Source organism: Coregonus clupeaformis, unplaced genomic scaffold (genome assembly GCF_020615455.1).
Source record: "Coregonus clupeaformis isolate EN_2021a unplaced genomic scaffold, ASM2061545v1 scaf0027, whole genome shotgun sequence".
Lineage (NCBI taxonomy): Eukaryota > Metazoa > Chordata > Actinopteri > Salmoniformes > Salmonidae > Coregonus > Coregonus clupeaformis.
The window spans coordinates 915,357-937,218 of record NW_025533482.1 but is presented as its reverse complement, the minus strand read 5'-3'; the positions used below and the strand labels follow the sequence as shown (position 1 = coordinate 937,218).

The following is a 21,862-nucleotide window of genomic DNA, read 5'->3' as shown; positions in this document are numbered from 1 at the left end:
ACTAACAAGGTGTTCCCCAGCAACTTTGCGGATGCCAACCATCCGGACGGCATCTGGGGGCACGGGCTGGTTGCTGACGGGGAGCTCCATGTAGGCACAGGGGCTGGGGGGAGGGGTGTCACACACCTGGGACGCCACCGAGTCATGGGTCTCCAGCAGAGACTGGGAACCACTCGGCAGAGGGAGAACATTAGATTGACAGCAGACTAAGGCGACAAGAAATACTTTCTTGAGACTAAATAGTGGATTATGTGATGAAGGATATTTCTTCTCTCTACGTCTATGTAGGTGTATGTGTACATTGATGTCCACGTGAGTGTGTGGTTTAATGTGTATGGGTATGCGTGTGCACACTACGTGTGCGTCTGTGTGTGTACCTGAAAGTGGGGTTCGTTGAGGATGCGTGTGAGCTCGGCTGCGGTGTTGCTTTGGTGTGTGAAGGGACTCAGCTCTCGGAGGATCTCCTCGACCAACTCTACGTTGTTGTCCCTCACCGCCTCCAACCTGGTCTCCTCCAGACTCTCTGGCTCCTTCGGGACATAAGGAAACACACACACACACACACGTATACTTTTATTTGTTTACCTCCCGCTTTGGGCTGGATGTGTCAATGTGTAGTTCATGCATGCATAATCTATGAGCAGAATTACTGTCTTACCTCAATAAGCCACAAAAACCCTAGTTTCAAAGCGACTGTTTTTCTGGAAGCTGTGCTGCGCCATTTTCCCTACGTTTTCCCCCTCGTGGGTCAGCCCCCTAGCAATTTGAGTTCTAGCCAATGAGCTTCAGCCCCTCGCCATTTGAGTTACAGCTAGCAAAATGCACACCATTTTCGGGACCACTTTTGGCTCGTAAGTGCTACTTTCAGAACTACTGGCTAAAAAGTATAGAAAAGTACTGGAGAATCTCTTTAATATGAAAATAAATATGTTTGAGAATGGTTTTGCGTACTCTAAAAATAGTAAGTACACATACGTTGCACCTTAAAATATATATAAAAATCTTTGAAAATCCTATTTTTTTTTGTTCTCTGTGACTTTTATCTGATTAAATAAGTATTTTTCATCAAAGTAGAGTGGAAGCCATTAATATTTCACAGAGTCTCCAAGATCCGCCCAAATTTTCCTTTTAAAGAATGCCTGGGTGGCAGACTTTCTGTTTGAAGTTCATTCACAGAGGGAAATTAGTTGAAAGTCAGCTGATCATGTCTTTAATGTAAAAGCAGATGCTTGAAAGTAATTATTGAGAGAATTAGTGGACATTCAATTATCAACTGAAGGGATGGGCCAGACACAACCCTGGGGTCTGGAACTGAGTGGCATCTGGCACCAGCCAGGAGTTTAGGCTTCCAGCCCAGTGGTTGTCATAAGAGCAGATTTAGGATCCACCTATCTTTCCTTAAATGTAAACTTACTATGAAGAGGCATTAAGCAAATCTGTACTGGGATCAACACTTAAGGGCAAAGTGACCCACCTACACAGAGTATATGGGCCTCACTGACAGACCAAAACTGTAATTGAAACTCTTTGGGAATCATCCCACCTGGTGGACTAGTAGTGCAATTACATCATATATCTGGTTCATTGACAAACTGTGGTTCAAGGCAAATCAATATGCCAGGCCTCCCTTAGAAGTGCTAATTTTAGTCTGGGCTGTCACTTCTCATTTCCCCTGTAGGGAAGAGTTGTGTGTGTGTGTGTGTGTGTGTGTGTGTGTGTGTGTGTGTGTGTGTGTGTGTGTGTGTGTGTGTGTGTGTGTGTGTGTGTGTGTGTGTGTGTGTGTGTGTGTGTGTGTGTGTGTGTGTGTGTGTGTGTGTGTGTGTGTGTGTGTGTGTGTGTGTGTGTGTGTGTGTGTGTGTGTGTGTGTGTGTGTGTGTGTGTGTGAGAGAGAGAGAGAGAGAGAGAGAGAGAGAGAGAAAGAAACTCCTCTCAACATCTGACATCAAAGCAATCCAGCAGGAGTCATTAGTGCTGGGGCATGACAGTTCCACATCCTCAGATGTCGACTAGTTTGAGATCATATTACCCTCTTCATCAGTCCTCCTTGGGACAAGAGATTACCTCATTTAAATAATGACATGTACTTGCCCTAACTAATCACGAATAAATGAATAACAAAATGATAAAAGACCTGTTGGGCTTTTTTTTTAAGATGTGTGTCTTGGTAGCCTTTGTTCCAAACCAATCCCCTGTATTTCCAGCAACAGTACACAGACACTTCCCCTTTTATCACTGAGCAAGACTTCAATTAAAAGGTGCCCAACCCTTCTCCTTGGGGACCATTAATGAAACAAAAGGCTAAACACCTAATTTATTTCCTAAGCAATTGAATGATTCCCATTTCTGTCTCCTTTGTTCACAGCCGTGGTTTCCATTTCCCCTCAGCCATAGAGAGTGTTGTAATGACTTACAGCTCTCACTGCTATTTTCATTTGGTAGTAAATCCTCTAACGAATTTGCAAAGGTTGATGCGTCTCACCTTTTTTTAAATGCATGCCGGCTGAAGGGGGGTATCTGTTGCAATTACATGCTGTGATGCCTCTCACCTTTTATAGAATGCATGTTCAGAGGGAAGGTGTCAGTTCACATGGCATTGTCTCTTTTGCCATACAGGGTTGTGAGTTTGTGAAGGCTTGAATGAGTTATAGCTTCTGGGAACGTGCAGTGTCTTTTTGGCGCTGTAATTTCTTGGTTTTAGGACTGTGGGCCTTATTCAATCACTCTCTCTGGTTTGTGTGTGTGTGTGTGTGTGTGTGTGTGTGTGTGTGTGTGTGTGTGTGTGTGTGTGTGTGTGTGTGTGTGTGTGTGTGTGTGTGTGTGTGTGTGTGTGTGTGTGTGTGTGTGTGTGTGTGTGTGTGTGTATGTGTGTGTGTGTATGTGAGTGTGTGTCTGACCCTACATACTAGGCCTACATATTTCACCTTTCTCTGACTCACTATGAGGCTCTCTGTAGGCGTGTGAATACATCCTGCCATGTTTGAGTGTGGGTGTACTAGGTCTCTCTCTCTCTGACTCACCACGGGGCTGTCTATGATGCCCTTGAGGAAGATGAGGTCCAGGTCATTGGCAGTGGTGGAGCTGTTGCTGTCACTCAGGGTATCCAGGACCTGGGGGGGTACCGCTACACACAGAGACACAGAAACACTGATACAGATTCAGAGGAAAGAGTTACACCCAGCTTCACACATGACTGGCCCTTGGAAAGAGGAAAGACTCGCCCTTTTGCGAAGACAAGTTAAACTTAACGTTTACGTTTTGGAGGAGTTATCGCATTTCTACTGCCAAGGTTCAGGAGGTTTTCCGGACCATGTGATGTAAGCGGACCATGTGATCTATTAGTGGGCCCCACAAATACTGTAAGAACCTTGAATGGATCATCAGTTTGAGCTTTATCTCATAAAACCTTTAGCATGCAGCTAAATGTATAAAGCAAAGTATTGTTTTACAGGCTTTCAACTCAATTTACACCCCAGTCAGCAAGCTCCCCCCGTTAAACAAGATTTTTAACTGTACAGTATGCTGCCTCTGCATTTCTGCACCCAGCTATGAGTGACTAAGCTATGAGTGACTAAGCTATGAGTGACTAACGATGTCATACATCTATATGACATCAGCATGTCGTTAGCATGTTGCTCTCCAGTATAGGATATATTAGGACTTAAAAATATATATATATATAGTTAGTCACAATCAATGGCCGTATCCTACAATGTCATAGTATCTAATATATGGTCTGCCCAAGGTCTCAGTTGACCATCTTCTGCTATTGTTTAAAAATAGTCAATTTTGTGGTATCTTTCTCACAGAGAAAATAAAAGTACAGTATCTTCATACAGTATCTTCTCTCTAAATCACTACTGGGTAGTATTTGTGTATCTTAAAGGGGCAATCAGCAGTTGAAACAATAACAAAGCGTTTTCCAACCACTGTTTCAGTAAAAAGCTGAGGGAGAAATGTAACCACTCTCAAATTCATACACAGAGCTATGGATACAAGGACTGACCATCCATGATATCAACATTATAGTTTTAACCATGTTTTGAGGCTATACAGTGTTTGTTTACATTTACTTTGTTTAAATACATTAGAGTAAAACAAGCTTATTTTGGTTTGTGATGGGGTACGGCAGTTGAACTAAGCTCATAAGGCATTTATAAGTTATATTTTTCAAGAATCAATGGGTACATATAATTCATTTATAAGTCAACAAATGGATGTAGCAACTGCAGATTGCCCTTTAATGTAAAGTGTGACCCAAGACTCCGTCCACCAAAGCCCAAAACGTATGCAGGAAAAGATGGCGGCTGTTGTCTGGACAAGCAGTGAAGTAACAGTGTCAGTTCAATCTCCATTTAGGGGCCACATTATATGGCCTCATTAAAGTAGACCTTTGCTGGCTGCGACAGTGAGACACTGTGGGTCTTAATGGCTGTGTGGTGTGTTTATGGATGTGGGTTTCATATAGAAAGTGTGGCGGACCCATTTATCAGAGCTATGGACAGAGGAGATGGGTTGGGTAAGGGAGGAGAGGAGGAAGATGGGGATGGAGGAAGGAAAGGAGGGATGAAGGGAGGAAAGGAAGGGAGAGGAAAACAAAACTCACCAGGCTCTGTGCCAGTTGACGCCACAGGCATGTTGAGGCTTTAGTCAAACTGTGTCAGCTGCAGGCAGAGAGTAAGAGGAAGAGAGAGAGAGAGAGAGAGAGAGAGAGAGAGAGAGAGAGAGAGAGAGAGAGAGAGAGAGAGAGAGAGAGAGAGAGAGAGAGAAATGGGGGGGGGGGCATTAATAAACATTTCGTTTAATTAAAAATTTATTTTTATTGAGAATGTTTGCTCATGTGTGCATGCATGTGAGCCAGAACAGACATCCATTTTGAATGCAGTCATCAGAGCTGAAATGTATGGTAGAGACCTTCACGGTTCAAAAAAATTGGATCCGTTCTGAAATGGACCCGATATGCATAAATTAATTTTTAAAATATAAAACCCGTTCCGAACGGACCTGAGGACAACTAGACCCGTTCCGTATAGACCTGGTCGGATCCAGACCCATTCTGAATGCTACTTAATTAACCAGAGCAGATAAAACACGAGGGAGAGGAGGTAGAGAGAGGTGCAGGTGCCGTGCTGTGTGTGTAGGTTACTGTGAGTGTGAGCGAGTGACACAGGGAACAGGTCGGAGGGGAGAGAGACGAGAGACAGCAACCAACCAAGCCGACTCGTGCTATAGTAGACTAATAGCTGCCATAGCTAGGTTATTTATCATCCAACATGATTAAGTAGTACCGGTTTTGGCTGCATGAAACCGGGAGAAGCTAGTTAAGCTAGCTAGGCTAATTGAGGCGGCTGCATGCCCTTTCTCGTCCTACACAGTTACAAACAACAACAACTCCATTCAGAATATTAAGTAGTCGATGGTCGATGTAGCCTATCCTTTTTCTTTTAACTTTTAAATAAATCATTTTAATTGATTAGATCTCCTAACTTTTGCCCCACGTGAAGACTCTATGACTGTAGCCTATTGCCACTTTGATGACTTATGATTGGCCAACAACCACAAGCTACACGCGCCACTCTCGTGAAAAGCAAAGAGCAGCAGCATAAACTATGCAATTTCTCTATCTCTCTACTGCAGTAGTCGCGTTCGGATCTGTATGGGTCCTTCCGGACAAGTCAGTTAAAATTACACATAACCAAGACCCGACAATCATATCAGAAACGACCCAGACCCGTGACATTATTTAGAATTCTGGATCTGGACCCGCTCGGTCCCGGATCGGGTCTCGGGTATTCGGGTAGAGGTGGATCCATGAAGACCTCTAATGTACAATAACGATACACATTTATACCAGCATAGAATCCAGCAGGTGCATTTGGTATTTTTTTCTTACTATAATATTCACCAGCAGGGAGTGCTGTTTTCCCACCAGCAGATTATATTCAAATTTGAACGATGGACTACATTTACATTTACATCATTTAGCAGATGCTCTTATCCAGAGCGACTTACAAATTGGTGCATTCAACTTATGATAGCAAGTGGGACAACCACTTTCTTTTTCTTTTTTTTTCTTTTTTTATGGGGGGTGGGGGAAGAAGGATTACTTTTATACTATTCCAGGTATTCCTTAAAGAGGTAGGGTTTCAAGTGTCTCTGGAAGGTGGTCAGTGACTCCGCTGTCATGGCATCGTGGGGGAGCTTGTTCCACCATTGGGGTGCCAGAGCAGCGAATAGCTTTGACTGGGCTGAGCGGGAACTGTGCTTCCGTAGAGGTAGGGGAGCTAGCAGGCCAGAGGTGGATGAACGTAGTGCCCTCGTTTGGGTGTAGGGTCTGATCAGAGCCTGAAGGTAAGGAGGTGCCATTCCCTTCACAGCTCCGTAGGCAAGCACCATGGTCTTGTAGTAGATGCAAGCCTCAACTGGAAGCCAGAGTGTGCGGAGGAGCGCGGTGACATGAGAGAACTTGGGAAGGTTGAACACCAGACAGGCTGCAGCGTTCTGGATAAGTTGAAGGGGTTTAATGGACTACCAATAAGCACTGATGTTTTCCTTGACTTATATACACTGAGTGTACAAAACATTAGGAACACATTCCTAACACTGAGTTGCACCCTGTTTTGCCCTCAGAACAGCCTCAATTCATTGGGGCATGGACTCTACAAGTCATCAAACCGGCAATAGGCAACAGTCATAGAGTTAGGAGATATCTAATCAATGGAAGATGGAATTAAAAAATGACAGAATTCAAAGTTAATTGAGAAGGATAGGCTACAATGACCAAGAGCCAACAGGTAGGCTGCTATTCTGAATGGAGTTGTTGTTATTTGTAACTGTAGGATGAGAATGCGCATGCACTGCAGCCTCAATTAGCCTAGCTAGCTAACATTAGCCAGCTTAACTAACTTCTCCCGGTTTGATGCAGTCAAGACAGGTACTACATAATCATACTGGATGATAAATAACCTAGTTATGGCGGCTATTAGTCTACTATAGCGCGAGTCGGCTTGGTTGGTTGCTGTCTCTCCTCTCTCCCTCCCTGCTCCCCGTTTCACTCGCTCACACAGTACGGCCCCTCTCCCGCCTGCTAGAGCAGCACCTCTCTCTCCCAAGTGCTTTATCAGCTCTGGTTAATTAAGTAGCTTAAAAAATGACTTTTCTGCTGCTTTCCTCGGATCAAATCGGACCGGGTCTGGATCCAACCAGGTCTATATGGAACGGGTCTAGTTGTCCTCAGGTCCGTTCAGAACGGATCTCTATATAATTTTTTATTTATTTATGCATATCTGGCTCGGGTGGGAAAGCCCCAGGTCCATTTCGGAACGGGTCCAACTTTTTGCACCCGTGAATACCTCCAATCTAAACCTTTGTTTCGGATTTCTTTTAACCCTTCGACGGTGTGCGGGTATCTATTCTCCCAGGACAATGTAAGGAGACATGAACAAGAAAGAAGGCCTGCGCCGTCACAGACAAAGTGGGCATCTGGTGTGGCTAATCCATGGTATCCATGACAACAGGCTCAATGTATGGTAAGAATGGGGAGGTGGGGGCAATAAAGGAGAACAAAAAGAGAGAGCAGCGGTCCCACCCCACTCCATCACCACCCCACCAACACTCATCCCCCGAAGAGGAGATAGTAAAAACCATGCAGAGAGGTCCTGTATATGTCGAACGCTGAAAGGAGATGGTTTAAGAGAGAGCATGATACATAGAGACTGAGAAAGAGAAAGAGAGAGAAAGTGAGAGAGAGAGAGAGAGAGAGAGAGAGAGAGAGAGAGAGAGAGAGAGAGAGAGAGAGAGAGAGAGAGAGAGAGAGAGAAAAAGAGTGGGACAGTAAGAAGAAACGAGACAAAGAAGGAGAGAGAGACACAGAGGGCGGGACGACAGACAGAGGGAGAAAGAGAGACAGAGAGGGTGAGAGAGTGAGAGTGAGACATACAATGAGAGTTAGACAGCAAGACTAGAGAGTGCATGAAAGAGACACAGAAAAGTAGCGAGAGTAAAATTAAAGAAGCAGAAGAAAGAGATGAAAATCCTATTTCAGCAAACAATAATAAGAACCTGAGGCGGCAGACAGACAAATCAATCAGACAAATGTATTCAACCAACACACTCAACAAGCCATTTTTCTGCATCACAGTGTTTTGTTAACTTCTGCTAGACAGATGTCGGACAGATTCCCCTCATTTACAGACTCTTCCGAGTCAGTGGTTGTTTGTCCAGGATCAAAACAACTCATGTTACTGGGCAACAAGACAGGCAGTAAGTAATGAGGAGGAGGATAGCATCCACATGAATGACTCACATAGATTACACCTGCTTCTACCACTACTGCAGTTATTACACTTCTGTATTGGATATGTATTTGTTTAATCTGTTATATACAGTACCAGTCAAAAGTTTGGGTTTTTCTTTACTTTTACTATTTTCTACATTGTAGAATAATAGTGAAGACATCACCACTATGAAATAACACATATGGAATCATGTAGTAACCAAAAAAGTGTTAAACAAATCAAAATATATTTTATATTTGAGAATCTTCAAAGTAGCCACCCTTTGCCTTGATGACAGCTTTGCACACTCTTGGCATTTTCTCAACCAGCTTCATGGGGAATGCTTTTCCAACAGTCTTGAAGGAGTTCCCACATATGCTGAGCACTAGTAGCCATTTGATTAGCTGTTCAGGAGTCTTATGGCTTGGAGGCTGTTTAGAAGCCTCTTGGACCTAGACTTGGCGCTCTGGTACCGCTTGCCGTGCGGTAGCAGAGAGAACAGTCTATGACTAGGGTGGCTGGAGTCTTTGACAATTTTTAGGGACTTCCTCTGACACCGCCTGGTATAGAGGTCCTGGATGGCAGGAAGCTTGGCCCCAGTGATGTACTGGGCCGTACGCACTACCCTCTGTAGTGCCTTGCAGTCGGAGGCCGAGCAGTTGCCATACCAGGCAGTGATGCAACCAGTTAGGATGCTCTCGATGGTGCAGCTGTAGAACCTTTTGAGGATCTGAGGACCTTTTCAGTCTCCTGAGGGGGAATACGTTTTGTCGTGCCCTCTTCATGACTGTCTTGGTGTGCTTGGACCATGTTAGTTTGTTGGTGATATGGTCACTCTGCGGTAATAGTGACTGTTGGTTTGATTTACAACAGACAGTGGCACCAATTACATTTCATTAGATGGATACAACTAGTGAATGTGATGAGGAGTGAAATTGTCATTGCTCATCTTCAAATAACATTTAATTTCAGGAGAAATGTATGACTGTTGTCAAAACATTAATAAAATAAACATATCTGTAAAATGGTAAGAAGACAAACATGTCCTGTTTCAGTGAATCCAACCATATCTGTCCTGTGAAATATTTAATTAGATGTGATGGTGTTCCAACTTCCATGTGTGCACTTGGCTGCCAGTGGTGATGTCTACCTTCCATCCATCTATCCAGAATACCAAGCCAGCAGCTCTCCTTTCCTCTCTGTCCGCTGGTCTGCTCTAATAAGCTAGGGCTGAAAATAGTCCCTCTCTAGGGAGAGCCACAACACACACAGACACAGACACACACACAGAGGCCCAGTCCAATACCACCTATGCCAGAAACCAAAGGTCCCCCAGGATGCTATTCTCACACCAAGGACTGAGTGTGGTCGATCTGGTCGGCTATATCTGTCGACACTCTGACTGATAGACAGAACTGCTGTATAACACAGGGCTATCGACCTATAGATATGTGGTCAGACAAGCCTAGCTCTCTGTAGGTATCCAGGAACGTATGAGATGGACCGCCTCCTTTCTTCCCCGTCAGCCAGTTGCTATGACGATCTGCTACTACAGTCTGCAGCCGCAGGGATCGGGACGCATATTTTCAGCGCATGGTGCATGTTAGAGGGGCTGCTGGGATGGGGAGCAGGGGGAACGTGGGTAGAGGAGCACCGTCAGCAGGGGTGATTAATCTAAGCTATACACACACATACACACACACACAGACACACACCATTCCATCATTCCACCACTCATGCCAATGCTATAGGTGGGGAAACAAAGCAGCCTTCCAGCCTCCCCAGCTTGGGCGCTCAAAAAAAGGAAAAGGTGATTATGCCATGAGAGGAGGTAGTCAACCAATGGGATGTATTGCTTTCTACCCCGCCCCTTTAACGCACATTCACACTGCTGCTAGGCTAGGCATTGTGTAAGCCCCTCAAGCAGGAGAAGAGGAGAAAGAGAGGGAGTACATCTAGAGATATCTAGGGCAATATGGTTAATCAATCCATAAAGCCACTGATAGATGTGGTGGCTTGTTTGGCTTTTATGCACAAAATGTCACCTAAGAGTGTATACATGGGGGAAGATTATTCTAACACAAAAACTAAACAACGGTTGGAATGTCTGATCTAAGCCATACTCAAATTATTTAAATAAAATGTCTATTTTTTAGGAGCAAGTCTGTGTGTGCAGTTATTTCTTCTGCATTTGCATTAGATTATTATGTGCAGTCAGCAATTTCCATGGCAGAATGCCCTGTACATTATTTTGTACTGTGACTTGGCAGATACAATGGCATCTAATATTGATGACTTGTATGCTGAATTATGATTCTGCCAAACAGTATGAAACAATATAAAAATGATCATTTGTATAATTTAATCATGCATTTGAGCACTTAGCAAAGCAGTAAGCGTTACAATAATTTGCCAAACAATAACTGGAAGAGATAGTAGGGTTAGGGGAAAATAGTAAATGAAAATATTCTTTTTTTTAATTTTTATATGGGGGATAGGAAATGATGCAGACATTTACATTGATGGAAGCCACAATCTATCTGCAATATTAAAGCTGATCTTGGATAGAAAATAACCTAAAAAACTGTAGGGAGCACCCAAAACATCCACTTGCTTTTTCGACTATTGTACCTATTTTATCTAAAATAAAGAGATCCTGATTACTGTACATTGTTCCACTACTAAACTAGCTCAGTAGCTCTACTCCTAAATTTGAACCTTGCTACCACAAGACCCGCCACAGTGCTCCTAGTCGATGGTAGATAACACACAGATCCCTAGGGAGGTTTCCTTCATCACCTCCCTCCTCATGTTGGGGGGTTATTAACCATAGGGCAGGCAGTCCACTTGGGTAGTTAATATCCCCTTTCCACTATTCTCCATTCCTCCCTCCCATTGCCTTTCTCTATCCATTTCTCCTCACTCATAATGGGCAGTCCATGTGGGTAGTGCATATTCTCTCGCCATCCTTATCGCTCATCCCTCCACCTCCTCCCACCCTCCCATTCCTCTCTCCATCCTTTTCTCCCTCCCATCTCTTTCCCGTCCCTCTCCCTCTCTCTCACCATCCTTCTCATTATCCCTCTCTCATTTTAGCAGACGCTCTTATCCAGAGCGACTTACAGTTAGTGAGTGCATACATTCTTTGTGTGCCGCCCCATGGGTCTCCCAGTCGCGGCCGGCTACGACAGAGCGTGGATTCTAACCAGGATCTCTAGTGGCACAGCTAGCACTGCGATGCAGTGCCTTAGACCACTGCGCCACTCTCTTCTCTCTCTCCATCCCTCTCTCCTTCCTCTCTCCCTCCCTCTCTCCCCTCCTCCACATACACGTCATGCTGTGGCCTCTTGTACTAACGACACCATGTCCAGGCCCTAACGAGATCACACGCTGATGTGAACTCCATCTGCTCCCCTCATTGCCCCCCACCCCTCCCTGACCCCGTCATCCACGTCACCCCCTAAGAGATAGGCTACATGCCCCATCTGCTTGTGTCACAATATCTGTCCCCCTCTCTCTAAAGACTTTGGTGTGTGCATGGCTCCCATCAACACAGTGTGTTAGCCAGTCACATTGCATTTTGTGGTTTGTTCCAAAGACTCAGTTGAGAGAGAGAGAGAGAGAGAGAGAGAGAGAGAGAGAGAGAGAGAGAGAGAGAGAGAGAGAGAGAGAGAGAGAGAGAATATTTATTGTTTATTTCACTTTTGTTTACTATCTACATCACTTGCTTTGGCAATGTTAACACACGTTTCCCATGCCAATAAAGCCCTTAAATTGAATTGAATTGAATTGAGAGAGAGAGAGAGAGAGAGAGAGAGAGAGAGAGAGAGAGAGAGAGAGAGAGAGAGAGAGAGAGAAAAACGGGATGTTTAGTTTTAAGAGATTGATCTCTTCAATTCCATTATTCAAATTACTAATAAGCCCTTATTATCAATACATTTCACGTCTGATATCAATGCATTGTCACCGACATATTTTCAAAAGAAATATTATTTTTTCACTGCCACCACAGAATTATATGATTGGCTTTGAACTAATCACATGGTTTTACTTTAATCGGGAAAGTGAAATTGGATTTCCATCAAGGACTGTCCACTTTCACTAGTGTGCTTCAACGTACGGGATACAAAACAGAAAACGCAATGTTCCAAAGGTCTGATTCTTACACCTGAGCAAACTCCTCCACACCCCAGATGGAGAGAAAGAGAGAGAGTATCTGCTAAAGACATGCACCTTGTCTGGTTAGGTGCGTCTTATAGCCTACATGACATGTGTGATATTATGATCCTACTGTACCTTGCCAAAAGTCTGCGCGTGCAGGTGGTGTGCGTGCGTGAGTGTGAGTGTAGAGCGCGCATTGTATTGTTACACCATGCACCAATTTACCAGACTATTCAGGAATTATATTCCTCCATTAACGAAAATACTGTATTACAAAACAGTCTTCATATTATTTAGAATGAATTAAAATTACTGAATGTAACCGTTATCTTTGGTGCGTAGCCGATAGCTGACACCCACATATGGTAGCCAGATAGCCCACCTAACGCTTGGGGTCTGTAACCGAGACAGAGAAACGCATACATAATTTATCTAACATAAAACACAATTATGTATATTTGTATAGAAACTGGGTTCGGTTAGGCTATGGCTAGATCGCACCATTTGAGTATTTGTCTGACTCTGTATCTACGTTATCGGAATAATCTACTATTTGACAGCATAATGCCCCCACACGCAAACATGCACAACGAAAAACAGCTAAAATCAAATAGACCATCTGTCATGCATTCCACTGAAAATATATCTTAGAATTTCAAAACATAAAAACATTCAAAACGCAATTCTACATAACGGGACTGCACTAACCTGTTCGGTCTCGTGGTCGCGTCGTTGTCTCCGTTTAATTTGAGATCTCTGAACCGCTACTGATTGTCAAAACGCTGTAAAGTCGTCGCGATGGAGATTTAAACGGGCAATGCACTTCTTTCCTCAATGTGGGCCCCACCAACTACGCATGGCCATATTGTACAGTCGTGGTCAAAAGTTTTGAGAATGACACAAGTATTGGTCTTCACAAAGTTTGCTGCTTCAGTGTTTTTAGATATTTTTGTCAGATGTTACTATGGTATACTGAAGTATAATTACAAGCATTCCATAAGTGTCAAAGGCTTTTATTGACAATTACATTAAGAGTATGTAAAAAGTCAATATTTGCAGTGTTGACCCTTCTTTTTCAAGACCTCTGCAATCCGCCCTGGCATGCTGTCAATTAACTTCTGGGCCACATCCTGACTGATGGCAGCCCATTCTTGCATAATCAATGCTTGGAGTTTGTCAGAATTTGTGGGTTTTTGTTTGTCCACCCGCCTCTTGAGGATTGACCACAAGTTCTCAATGGGATTAAGGTCTGGGGAGTTTCCTGGCCATGGACCCAAAATGTTGATGTTTTGTTCCCCGAGCCACTTATTTATCACTTTTGCCTTATGGCAAGGTGCTCCATCATGCTGGAAAAGGCATTGGTCGTCACCAAACTGTTCTTGGATAGTTGGGAGAAGTTGCTCTCGGAGGATATGTTGGTACCATTCTTTATTCATGGCTATGTTCTTCGGCAAAATTGTGAGTGAGCCTACTCCCTTGGCTGAGAAGCAACCCCATGAATGGTCTCAGGATGCTTTACTGTTGGCATGACACAGGACTGATGGTAGCGCTCACCTTGTCTTCTCCGGACAAGCTTTTTTTCCGGATGCCCCAAACAATCGGAAAGGGGATTCATCAGAGAAAATGACTTTACCCCAGTCCTCAGCAGTCCAATCCCTGTACCTTTTGCAGAATATCAGTCTGTCCCTGATGTTTTTCCTGGAGAGAAGTGGTTTCCTCGCTGCCCTTCTTGACACCAGGCCATCCTCCAAAAGTCTTTGCCTCACTGTGCGTGCAGATGCACTCACACCTGCCTGCTGCCATTCCTGAGCAAGCTCTGCACTGGTGGTGCCCCGATCCCACAGCTGAATCAACAATTCGTGGTCCTCTGTAGCTCAGCTGGTAGAGCACAGCACTTGTAACGCCAGGGTAGTGGGTTTGATCCCCGGGAAAACCCATACACAAAAATGTATACACGCATGACTGTAAGTCGCTTTGGATAAAAGCGTCTGTTAAGTGGCATATTATTATTATAACTTTAGGAGACGGTCCTGGCGCTTGCTGGACTTTCTTGGGCGCCCTGAAGCCTTCTTCCCAACAATTGAACCTCTCTCCTTGAAGTTCTTGATGATCCGATAAATGGTTGATTTACAGTGGGGAAAAAAAGTATTTAGTCAGCCACCAATTGTGCAAGTTCTCCCACTTAAAAAGATGAGAGAGGCCTGTAATTTTCATCATAGGTACACGTCAACTATGACAGACAAAATGAGAAAAAATATCCAGAAAATCACATTGTAGGATTTTTAATGAATTTATTTGCAAATTATGGTGGAAAATAAGTATTTGGTCACCTACAAACAAGCAAGATTTCTGGCTCTCACAGACCTGTAACTTCTTCTTTAAGAGGCTCCTCTGTCCTCCACTCGTTACCTGTATTAATGGCACCTGTTTGAACTTGTTATCAGTATAAAAGACACCTGTCCACAACCTCAAACAGTCACACTCCAAACTCCACTATGGCCAAGACCAAAGAGCTGTCAAAGGACACCAGAAACAAAATTGTAGACCTGCACCAGGCTGGGAAGACTGAATCTGCAATAGGTAAGCAGCTTGGTTTGAAGAAATCAACTGTGGGAGCAATTATTAGGAAATGGAAGACATACAAGACCACTGATAATCTCCCTAGATCTGGGGCTCCACGCAAGATCTCACCCCGTGGGGTCAAAATGATCACAAGAACGGTGAGCAAAAATCCCAGAACCACACGGGGGGACCTAGTGAATGACCTGCAGAGAGCTGGGACCAAAGTAACAAAGCCTACCATCAGTAACACACTACGCCGCCAGGGACTCAAATCCTGCGGTTTCAGATGTGTCCCCCTGCTTAAGCCAGTACATGTCCAGGCCCGTCTGAAGTTTGCTAGAGTGCATTTGGATGATCCAGAAGAGGATTGGGAGAATGTCATATGGTCAGATGAAACCAAAATAGAACTTTTTGGGTAAAAACTCAACTCGGTCGTGTTTGGAGGACAAAGAATGCTGAGTTGCATCCAAAGAACACCATATCTACTGTGAAGCATGGGGGTGGAAACATCATGCTTTGGGGCTGTTTTTCTGCAAAGGGACCAGGACGACTGATCCGTGTAAAGGAAAGAATGAATGGGGCCATGTATCGTGAGATTTTGAGTGAAAACCTCCTTCCATCAGCAAGGGCATTGAAGATGAAACGTGGCTGGGTCTTTCAGCATGACAATGATCCCAAACACACCGCCCGGGCAACGAAGGAGTGGCTTCGTAAGAATCATTTCAAGGTCCTGGAGTGGCCTAGCCAGTCTCCAGATCTCAACCCCATAGAAAATCTTTGGAGGGAGTTGAAAGTCCGTGTTGCCCAGCGACAGCCCCAAAACATCACTGCTCAAGAGGAGATCTGCATGGAGGAATGGGCCAAAATACCAGCAACAGTGTGTGAAAACCTTGTGAAGACTTACAGAAAACGTTTGACCTGTGTCATTGCCAACAAAGGGTATATAACACAAAGTATTGAGAAACTTTTGTTATTGACCAAATACTTATTTTCCACCATAATTTGCAAATAAATTCATTAAAAATCCTACAATGTGATTTTCTGGATTTTTTTTCTCATTTTGTCTGTCATAGTTGACGTGTACCTATGATGGAAGTTACAGGCCTCTCTCATCTTTTTAAGTGGGAGAACTTGCACAATTGGTGGCTGACTAAATACTTTTTTTCACCACTGTAGGTGCAATCTTACTAACAGCAATATCCTTGCCTGTGAAGCCCTTTTGTGCAAAGCAATGATGACGGCACGTGTTTCCTTGCAGGTAACCATGGTTAACAGAGGAAGAACAATTATTTCAAGCACCACCCTCCTTTTAAAGCTTCCAGTCTGTTATTCTAACTCAATCAGCATGACAGAGTGATCTCCAGCCTTGTCCTCGTCAACACTCTCACCTGTGTTAACGAGAGAATCACTGACATGATGTCAGCTGGTCCTTTTGTGGCAGGGCTGAAATGCAGTGGAAATGTTTTTTTGCGATTAAGTTCATTTTCATGGCAAATAGGGACTTTTAATGCAATTAATCTGATCACTCTTCACAACATTCTGGAGTATATGCAAACTGCCATCATAAAAACTGAGGCAGCAGACTTTATGAAACTTAATATTTGTGTCATTCTCAAAACTTTTGACCACGACTGAAGAATAGATATCCTGTCCCTGCCTTTTTAACAGTCTTTCTAAACTAGTAAACAAATAATTATTGCAGACCCATCTAATGCGTTTACAATAACAAAGAAATACAATTAGGCCTACAATAAGTCAAGAACACACACATGTTTTTGATAAAAATAAGTGATTTCCATTACATGTCAAGGATTTACATGATTTTCATCACATGATCTGTGTGTAATCCTTATGCTTTAAATGAATATTCTTAAGAAGAAATACACATTTGTTTGGGTTAAAGCCACACTCTAAGTTGTGCAGAGCATTATTAAAGTATCATACACAATGGCTTAATAGGTCCTTATTGCGTTGGTTGTGATAAGGTAAGACAGAGCATCTATGAGTTACATTCTCAGAAATCATGGCTATTCAATTCGTTGAAATGGCCAATGAGCAAATGGAAATCTTATGGATTGTGGCTTTAATGGAACTGAATCTTCAAGATGTCAATCTATCAAAAATGCTATAATTCCATATGCTCTTCAATGTAACTCATACAAATATGCTAAGTCAATAATTGTACTTATATTATGTATACATGTATATAATTTATAGGCTGCTTATAATATATGTACTCCATTATAATATACATGTATTTCAGAAAATCAGTATTTACTAATTCAATCAGTGTTCACGTTGTATTCACTATGCCCCTCATGTTCATGTCAGGTAGCTGCCTTACAGGAGTGATATCTACTGGAAGAAGATAAGTATTACAGTTAGGAGGAATCATCTGCATTGAAATCAAGATGAGACATCAGGGTAAGGCAGAATTTACATAGCCTGATATCCAGTTCTTGCACCAGACACAACAGATGTCTGATTTTCAAGCCGGCTAGTAGAAGATACCCATACCCTTACAGTAACATGGTTTGGAAAGTCCTCACAGAGGGGGTCATCCATTTTCAACTAGATGTGATGTCTTCTGCTCATCAATACATTATTTTACTCCAAGAGCTCCTTTTAAAACACCACAATAATTTTGACTGTAAGAATGAATGAGACACAATAATCTATCTTGTCATAGTCATCCATCAAACTTTAATCACACACAAAGCATTTATACAGTACCAACAATAAAATATGATTATCTGTTAAGACATACAGCAGTGAAGGTTACACATATGATTTCATCAATCACTATATATTTTGTATTCTATATCTTAATTAAATAATTCATTATTTACAATTGTCTTTATGTGAAGAAATGAGGCAGAGACTTCGAGTGAGAGAGAGAAGTCTGAGAGAGTGAAAGAGGGGGAAGGAGGGTTAGGTATTTAAGGTTGATTTTACATTGTCTTAAGGTCTGTGATGGTCATTGGTTGTGGTCAGGGGTCAGATGGTGAGGCAGTTGTGGGAGGCACTGGTCGGCCTCTCCAGGTATTGGTGGACACCTGGAGAGAATGCCCAATGAGAATGAAAGAGGAATCACCACATGTAGGAGTCGTCATATCTGGAGAGGGAACAGAGGGAAGAGGGAGAGAGGGAGAGAGGGAGAGAGAGAACAATGTCATGTGGAAATGTACATTTGGTTTACTCCTGGGCTACCCAAAGACACACCTACTAAAAGTTGTGCATGCCAGTCTTTTCCTATACAGTAGGTGGCTGTAGCCGATAAAGCAGCCATTCTTTGATGCTACCCTATTGAAATAACCCCAGAAACAAAGAGATATCAGTCTTTGCATCTTCCGTTGAAATTGTGTTGGAAATGTTTGATATCTTTGATGGACTGACCTTGATCTCTGGTCTCTCTCTGCGTTGTTGCCGAACAGCAACTCTGACATCACTCCCTCCTGGGTGGACCTCTTCCCATACCTAGAAAAAAGGAAGGAAGAAAGAGAGAGAGAGAGAGAGAGAAAAGACTGTCAAACTTCCACTCCCCTCTAAGCATACTGCAGGATGATCCCACTTCTCAATGACAGCTAGAACATTTTGCTGTCTGAATGTGACTAAAGGTGCCAAGGTAGCTGTCCGAGGTGTGTGTAATGGGAGAGGGGGGATATAATTATGTGTATGTCTGAAACTTGACCATGTCAGCCCACAAACTCCCACAGACACTGGAGCCACCAGACAAGGCCAATTATAACCTAGTGAGTCAGAGCTCCTTTCCTCTGAAAATATGCTGTTCGAGGCCTTTCTTGCTCAACTACCAAATATAATGAGGGTTTTAAATGGCATGATAATGTAGTTCTCTGTAGTAAGGTAGGTCATAGACTGAGAAACTACGCTTGGATTGTTCATGCAAAATCTAATTGTTCTTCTTTCCGGTGTGTTTGTCTGTTTGTGTATGAGCACTCCCTGCACAGATGAAGTCTGTACAAATGATCAATTTCTCTTTGAAATGTAAATTGGAAGTTGAATATCTCTGAGGGATTTGGCTGGAATTGCTTCCTCTGTGGGGAAAACTTTTTGAGTGGAAGATGTTCACTTTCCCATCATGCCACCTAACCTGCCATTCATAATGGCTATGCAATTTTATGCTCCAATTCAACCCCACTGGGCACTCCAAAGCGATGCCGGTGAAGCGGAGGTAAGCATGATCAGCCAGCCTTCTAAGAAAGCGACCGAGGCAATCACACCTGCTCCATAGACAGCGGGTTGTAACAAGATGTAAAAGGGGACCATCATTGTCAGACCATGCACTCATCTCTCCACTTAGAAACCACTTTGTGAGGTTGCAGAAGACAATATTATTGTTATATATATTTTTGATTCCAGGAAAATCAGTGTTCTTGCTGCAGGCAAAGCTTCTCTAATGTTCAAATTAGCATTTCCGATTGATCATTCATATTTGGCGGCAGGTAGGTTAAGAGCGTTTGGCCAGTAACCGAAAGGTCACTGGTTTGAATCCCCAAGCCGACTAGGTGAAACATCTGCCGATGTGCACTTGAGCAAGGCACTTAACCCGAATTGCACCTGTAAGTCACTTTGAAAAGAGTGTCTGCTAAATGACTAAAATGTTAAATGTAGTCCAATGTGTTATTATGACAGACAAGAAGAACAAACTCCACTAAGTGTCATCCTCCTGGACTATAAAGATCTGATCTTCACTTTTCCAGTATATTATTGGTCGTCATCCAGGCCATTGTGATATTATGACAACTTAAATGTGGATGCTATATGATAATGGTTTATAAAAGAGTAAAAATGTTGCCCTCTAAGTTGAATGTAAGAGGGTTGGATATATTTTCTTAAAGATCAATGGCCTATTTGAATATCATGAATAATATCAGGTGTGCCTGATTCAGTGCCATTTCAGCATAAGACATAGACCACCTATTCAACCCAGACATCACCATATCAATATAGAATATGTTATAGGGAACCTGCAGGCACACAGAGATCCATAATTCGATTTGGAGACTTTGCGTGGGTCTGTCATCACCGGTTGTATTGATATGGCATTATTTATATGGAGGGCTTAAAGCTTTTTGAGAGTGCCCTGTAATAAATGTTGAAAATATATATAATGGTATATTAAGAGCTTGATGCAAAAATAAGAGCAGAAAACTCAGGGGCCACTGTCACAGTAGACTACTTAACCTACACTGGAATAAACATTAAAAACAGTTCCATTTGCCATAAAAAAACGAGGTATATCGTTTATAACTTAATAGAAAACATGTCCTTTGATGTTAGGACTAGGAAGAAAGATAATTTTAATGGCAAAAGCTGCTGCGTAGAGTGCCATATGGCGCGCGCAGGGTCTGCTTACCTCTGTCTCGTGATGAGATTGATGTAGTGTCTGAGTGCGGTGTAGTATTTGGCCAGCTCTTCAGGAGGCGCGTCTTCTCCGGGGTTCTCCGGTTTAGGTGGGTAGGCGTCCACGAAAGTCCCGAGACACACCAGCACGCACAACACCAAGGCGACCAAGATGGTCCAGGGTTTCAGCATAACGGCCATCTGTGGTCAGGAGAAGAGGGTTAGGGAGCACGTGATTGTTAAATGTTAAAAAGTCTCAACCGAGCTAAATAATACAGCCTAAATAGCCTACCAATCAATATTACACCAATTTCATAGATGAGCAGGCATCCTAATAAAAATATGTATTAGAAGGCTAACATCGTGCGCAATGATGTCCACCTGTTTGTAATGGATCATTTCGATCCTGCATTTTTCTTTAATTAAATCTGCATTTTCTGTAGGCTACTGAATGCGTCTTGAGAGGAAGTTACAGTACAAGCTAATTATCCATGTTTGATTACTAAACTGTTATAGGAATGCATGTTGTGCCTACAGAAATCACGACTTCATCCAAATTTAATTTGCGCAACTTTCGCGCCGTAGCTGTCCATGGTTCTGAAATGCTTTTTCTAGTATTTTCTAGCATTTTCAAACCAACTCCAGTTGGGAAAACGATTCTAGCTGTAGGTTTCAACATGCAGAGCTTTGAATAGGGGATCGGACCATTGAAATGTTTTCAATGACGAACTGCACAAATAGCTACTCATTTTTTATGTCCAAAGATGCAAAGAAATGTAAGCGTCCGCACCATGAGAGCTTAAAAGTAATACAAGTAAAACCAGCAAACATTTAAAATGCACAAGACTAAAAGTTATACTTACTTTGAGAAGACTTGACGTGAGCTACAGGTAGTTAAGACAACAGGTGTCTGCGTCCAGCAGTGTAGATTCTATTGCTTGGCTTCTGCAATGTTCCTTTTTCAACTTGTGTCTTGGTTGCAAATCGCTGGTCTTTTGTTTCACTCCAACACAAGGGGGTTTATATACCCATCGTCGCCTCGTCAACGAGGTGGGACGGGTGGCTGTGATGGTGAGAAGGCGGATGGGGCATAATACCGTCGTCACCTGATGATTAACATATTACTATTGCATCATGCTAGTCGAACTATGTGGGGAAACGTAATTTGAAGCTCTGATGTAGGCTATAAGGACATTAGGGCAATTTGGATCACACCTGTCCTATTGACAAACCAGTGCAATGCTGTCAAACAATTTGGAAGGATGATGTCAAACATAGCTAAAAGGTAATAAGCTACAAACAGGCTAAAGATTGATAATCATTAGGCCTTTACTCATTCTTTCACAATTTCCAATGGATATCTTGGTTAAAACAGCAACAACATATAGGGCCGGGCCTCGGCATATAAGGATTACACTGATTCGACATCAGTAGGCAAAAAACCTATTAATATTGCCTATTATTATGACTTACAAGGGATAATACTCCCTATAGGTCAGAAA

At 42.9% G+C, this 21,862-nt stretch overlaps 2 protein-coding genes across 2 annotated transcripts in view; both read right to left on the bottom strand.

The window, feature by feature from the left end:
- LOC121569691 (MAGUK p55 subfamily member 2-like) overlaps positions 1 to 13,230 on the bottom strand; it is a 33,244-nt gene extending 20,014 nt beyond the window's left edge. The window contains exons 1-5 of the mRNA XM_041880839.1: positions 13,143 to 13,230; positions 4,604 to 4,661; positions 3,018 to 3,121; positions 378 to 530; positions 7 to 162 (exon numbers count right to left, since the gene is read on the bottom strand). Of these exons, the coding sequence (XP_041736773.1) occupies positions 7 to 162; positions 378 to 530; positions 3,018 to 3,121; positions 4,604 to 4,634 (444 nt within the window). The 5' untranslated portion in view covers positions 4,635 to 4,661; positions 13,143 to 13,230. The remainder of the gene's footprint in view (positions 1 to 6; positions 163 to 377; positions 531 to 3,017; positions 3,122 to 4,603; positions 4,662 to 13,142) is intronic.
- Positions 13,231 to 17,683: 4,453 nt separating this feature from the next.
- LOC121570562 (peptide YY) lies at positions 17,684 to 21,358 on the bottom strand. Its single transcript, XM_041882036.1, has 4 exons — positions 21,224 to 21,358; positions 20,374 to 20,561; positions 18,393 to 18,473; positions 17,684 to 18,111 (listed from the first exon to the last, which is right to left on the bottom strand). Exons 2-4 carry the CDS (start codon positions 20,559 to 20,561, stop codon positions 18,087 to 18,089), a joined length of 294 nt encoding a protein of 97 aa, XP_041737970.1. The 5' UTR covers positions 21,224 to 21,358; the 3' UTR covers positions 17,684 to 18,086.
- Between the last annotated feature and the right edge of the window lie 504 nt (positions 21,359 to 21,862).

What these genes read in the sequence shown, in the direction of transcription:
- LOC121570562 (XM_041882036.1), bottom strand. Translation starts at nt 20,561, where the DNA reads ATGGCCGTTATGCTGAAACCCTGGACCATCTTGGTCGCCTTGGTGTTG. An exon ending in AATCTCATCACGAGACAGAG is followed by an intron (nt 18,474 to 20,373) that starts GTAAGCAGACCC and finishes CCTTTTTTCTAG; the next exon opens with GTATGGGAAGAGGTCCACCC. An exon ending in GAGAGAGACCAGAGATCAAG is followed by an intron (nt 18,112 to 18,392) that starts GTCAGTCCATCA and finishes TTCCCTCTCCAG; the next exon opens with ATATGACGACTCCTACATGT.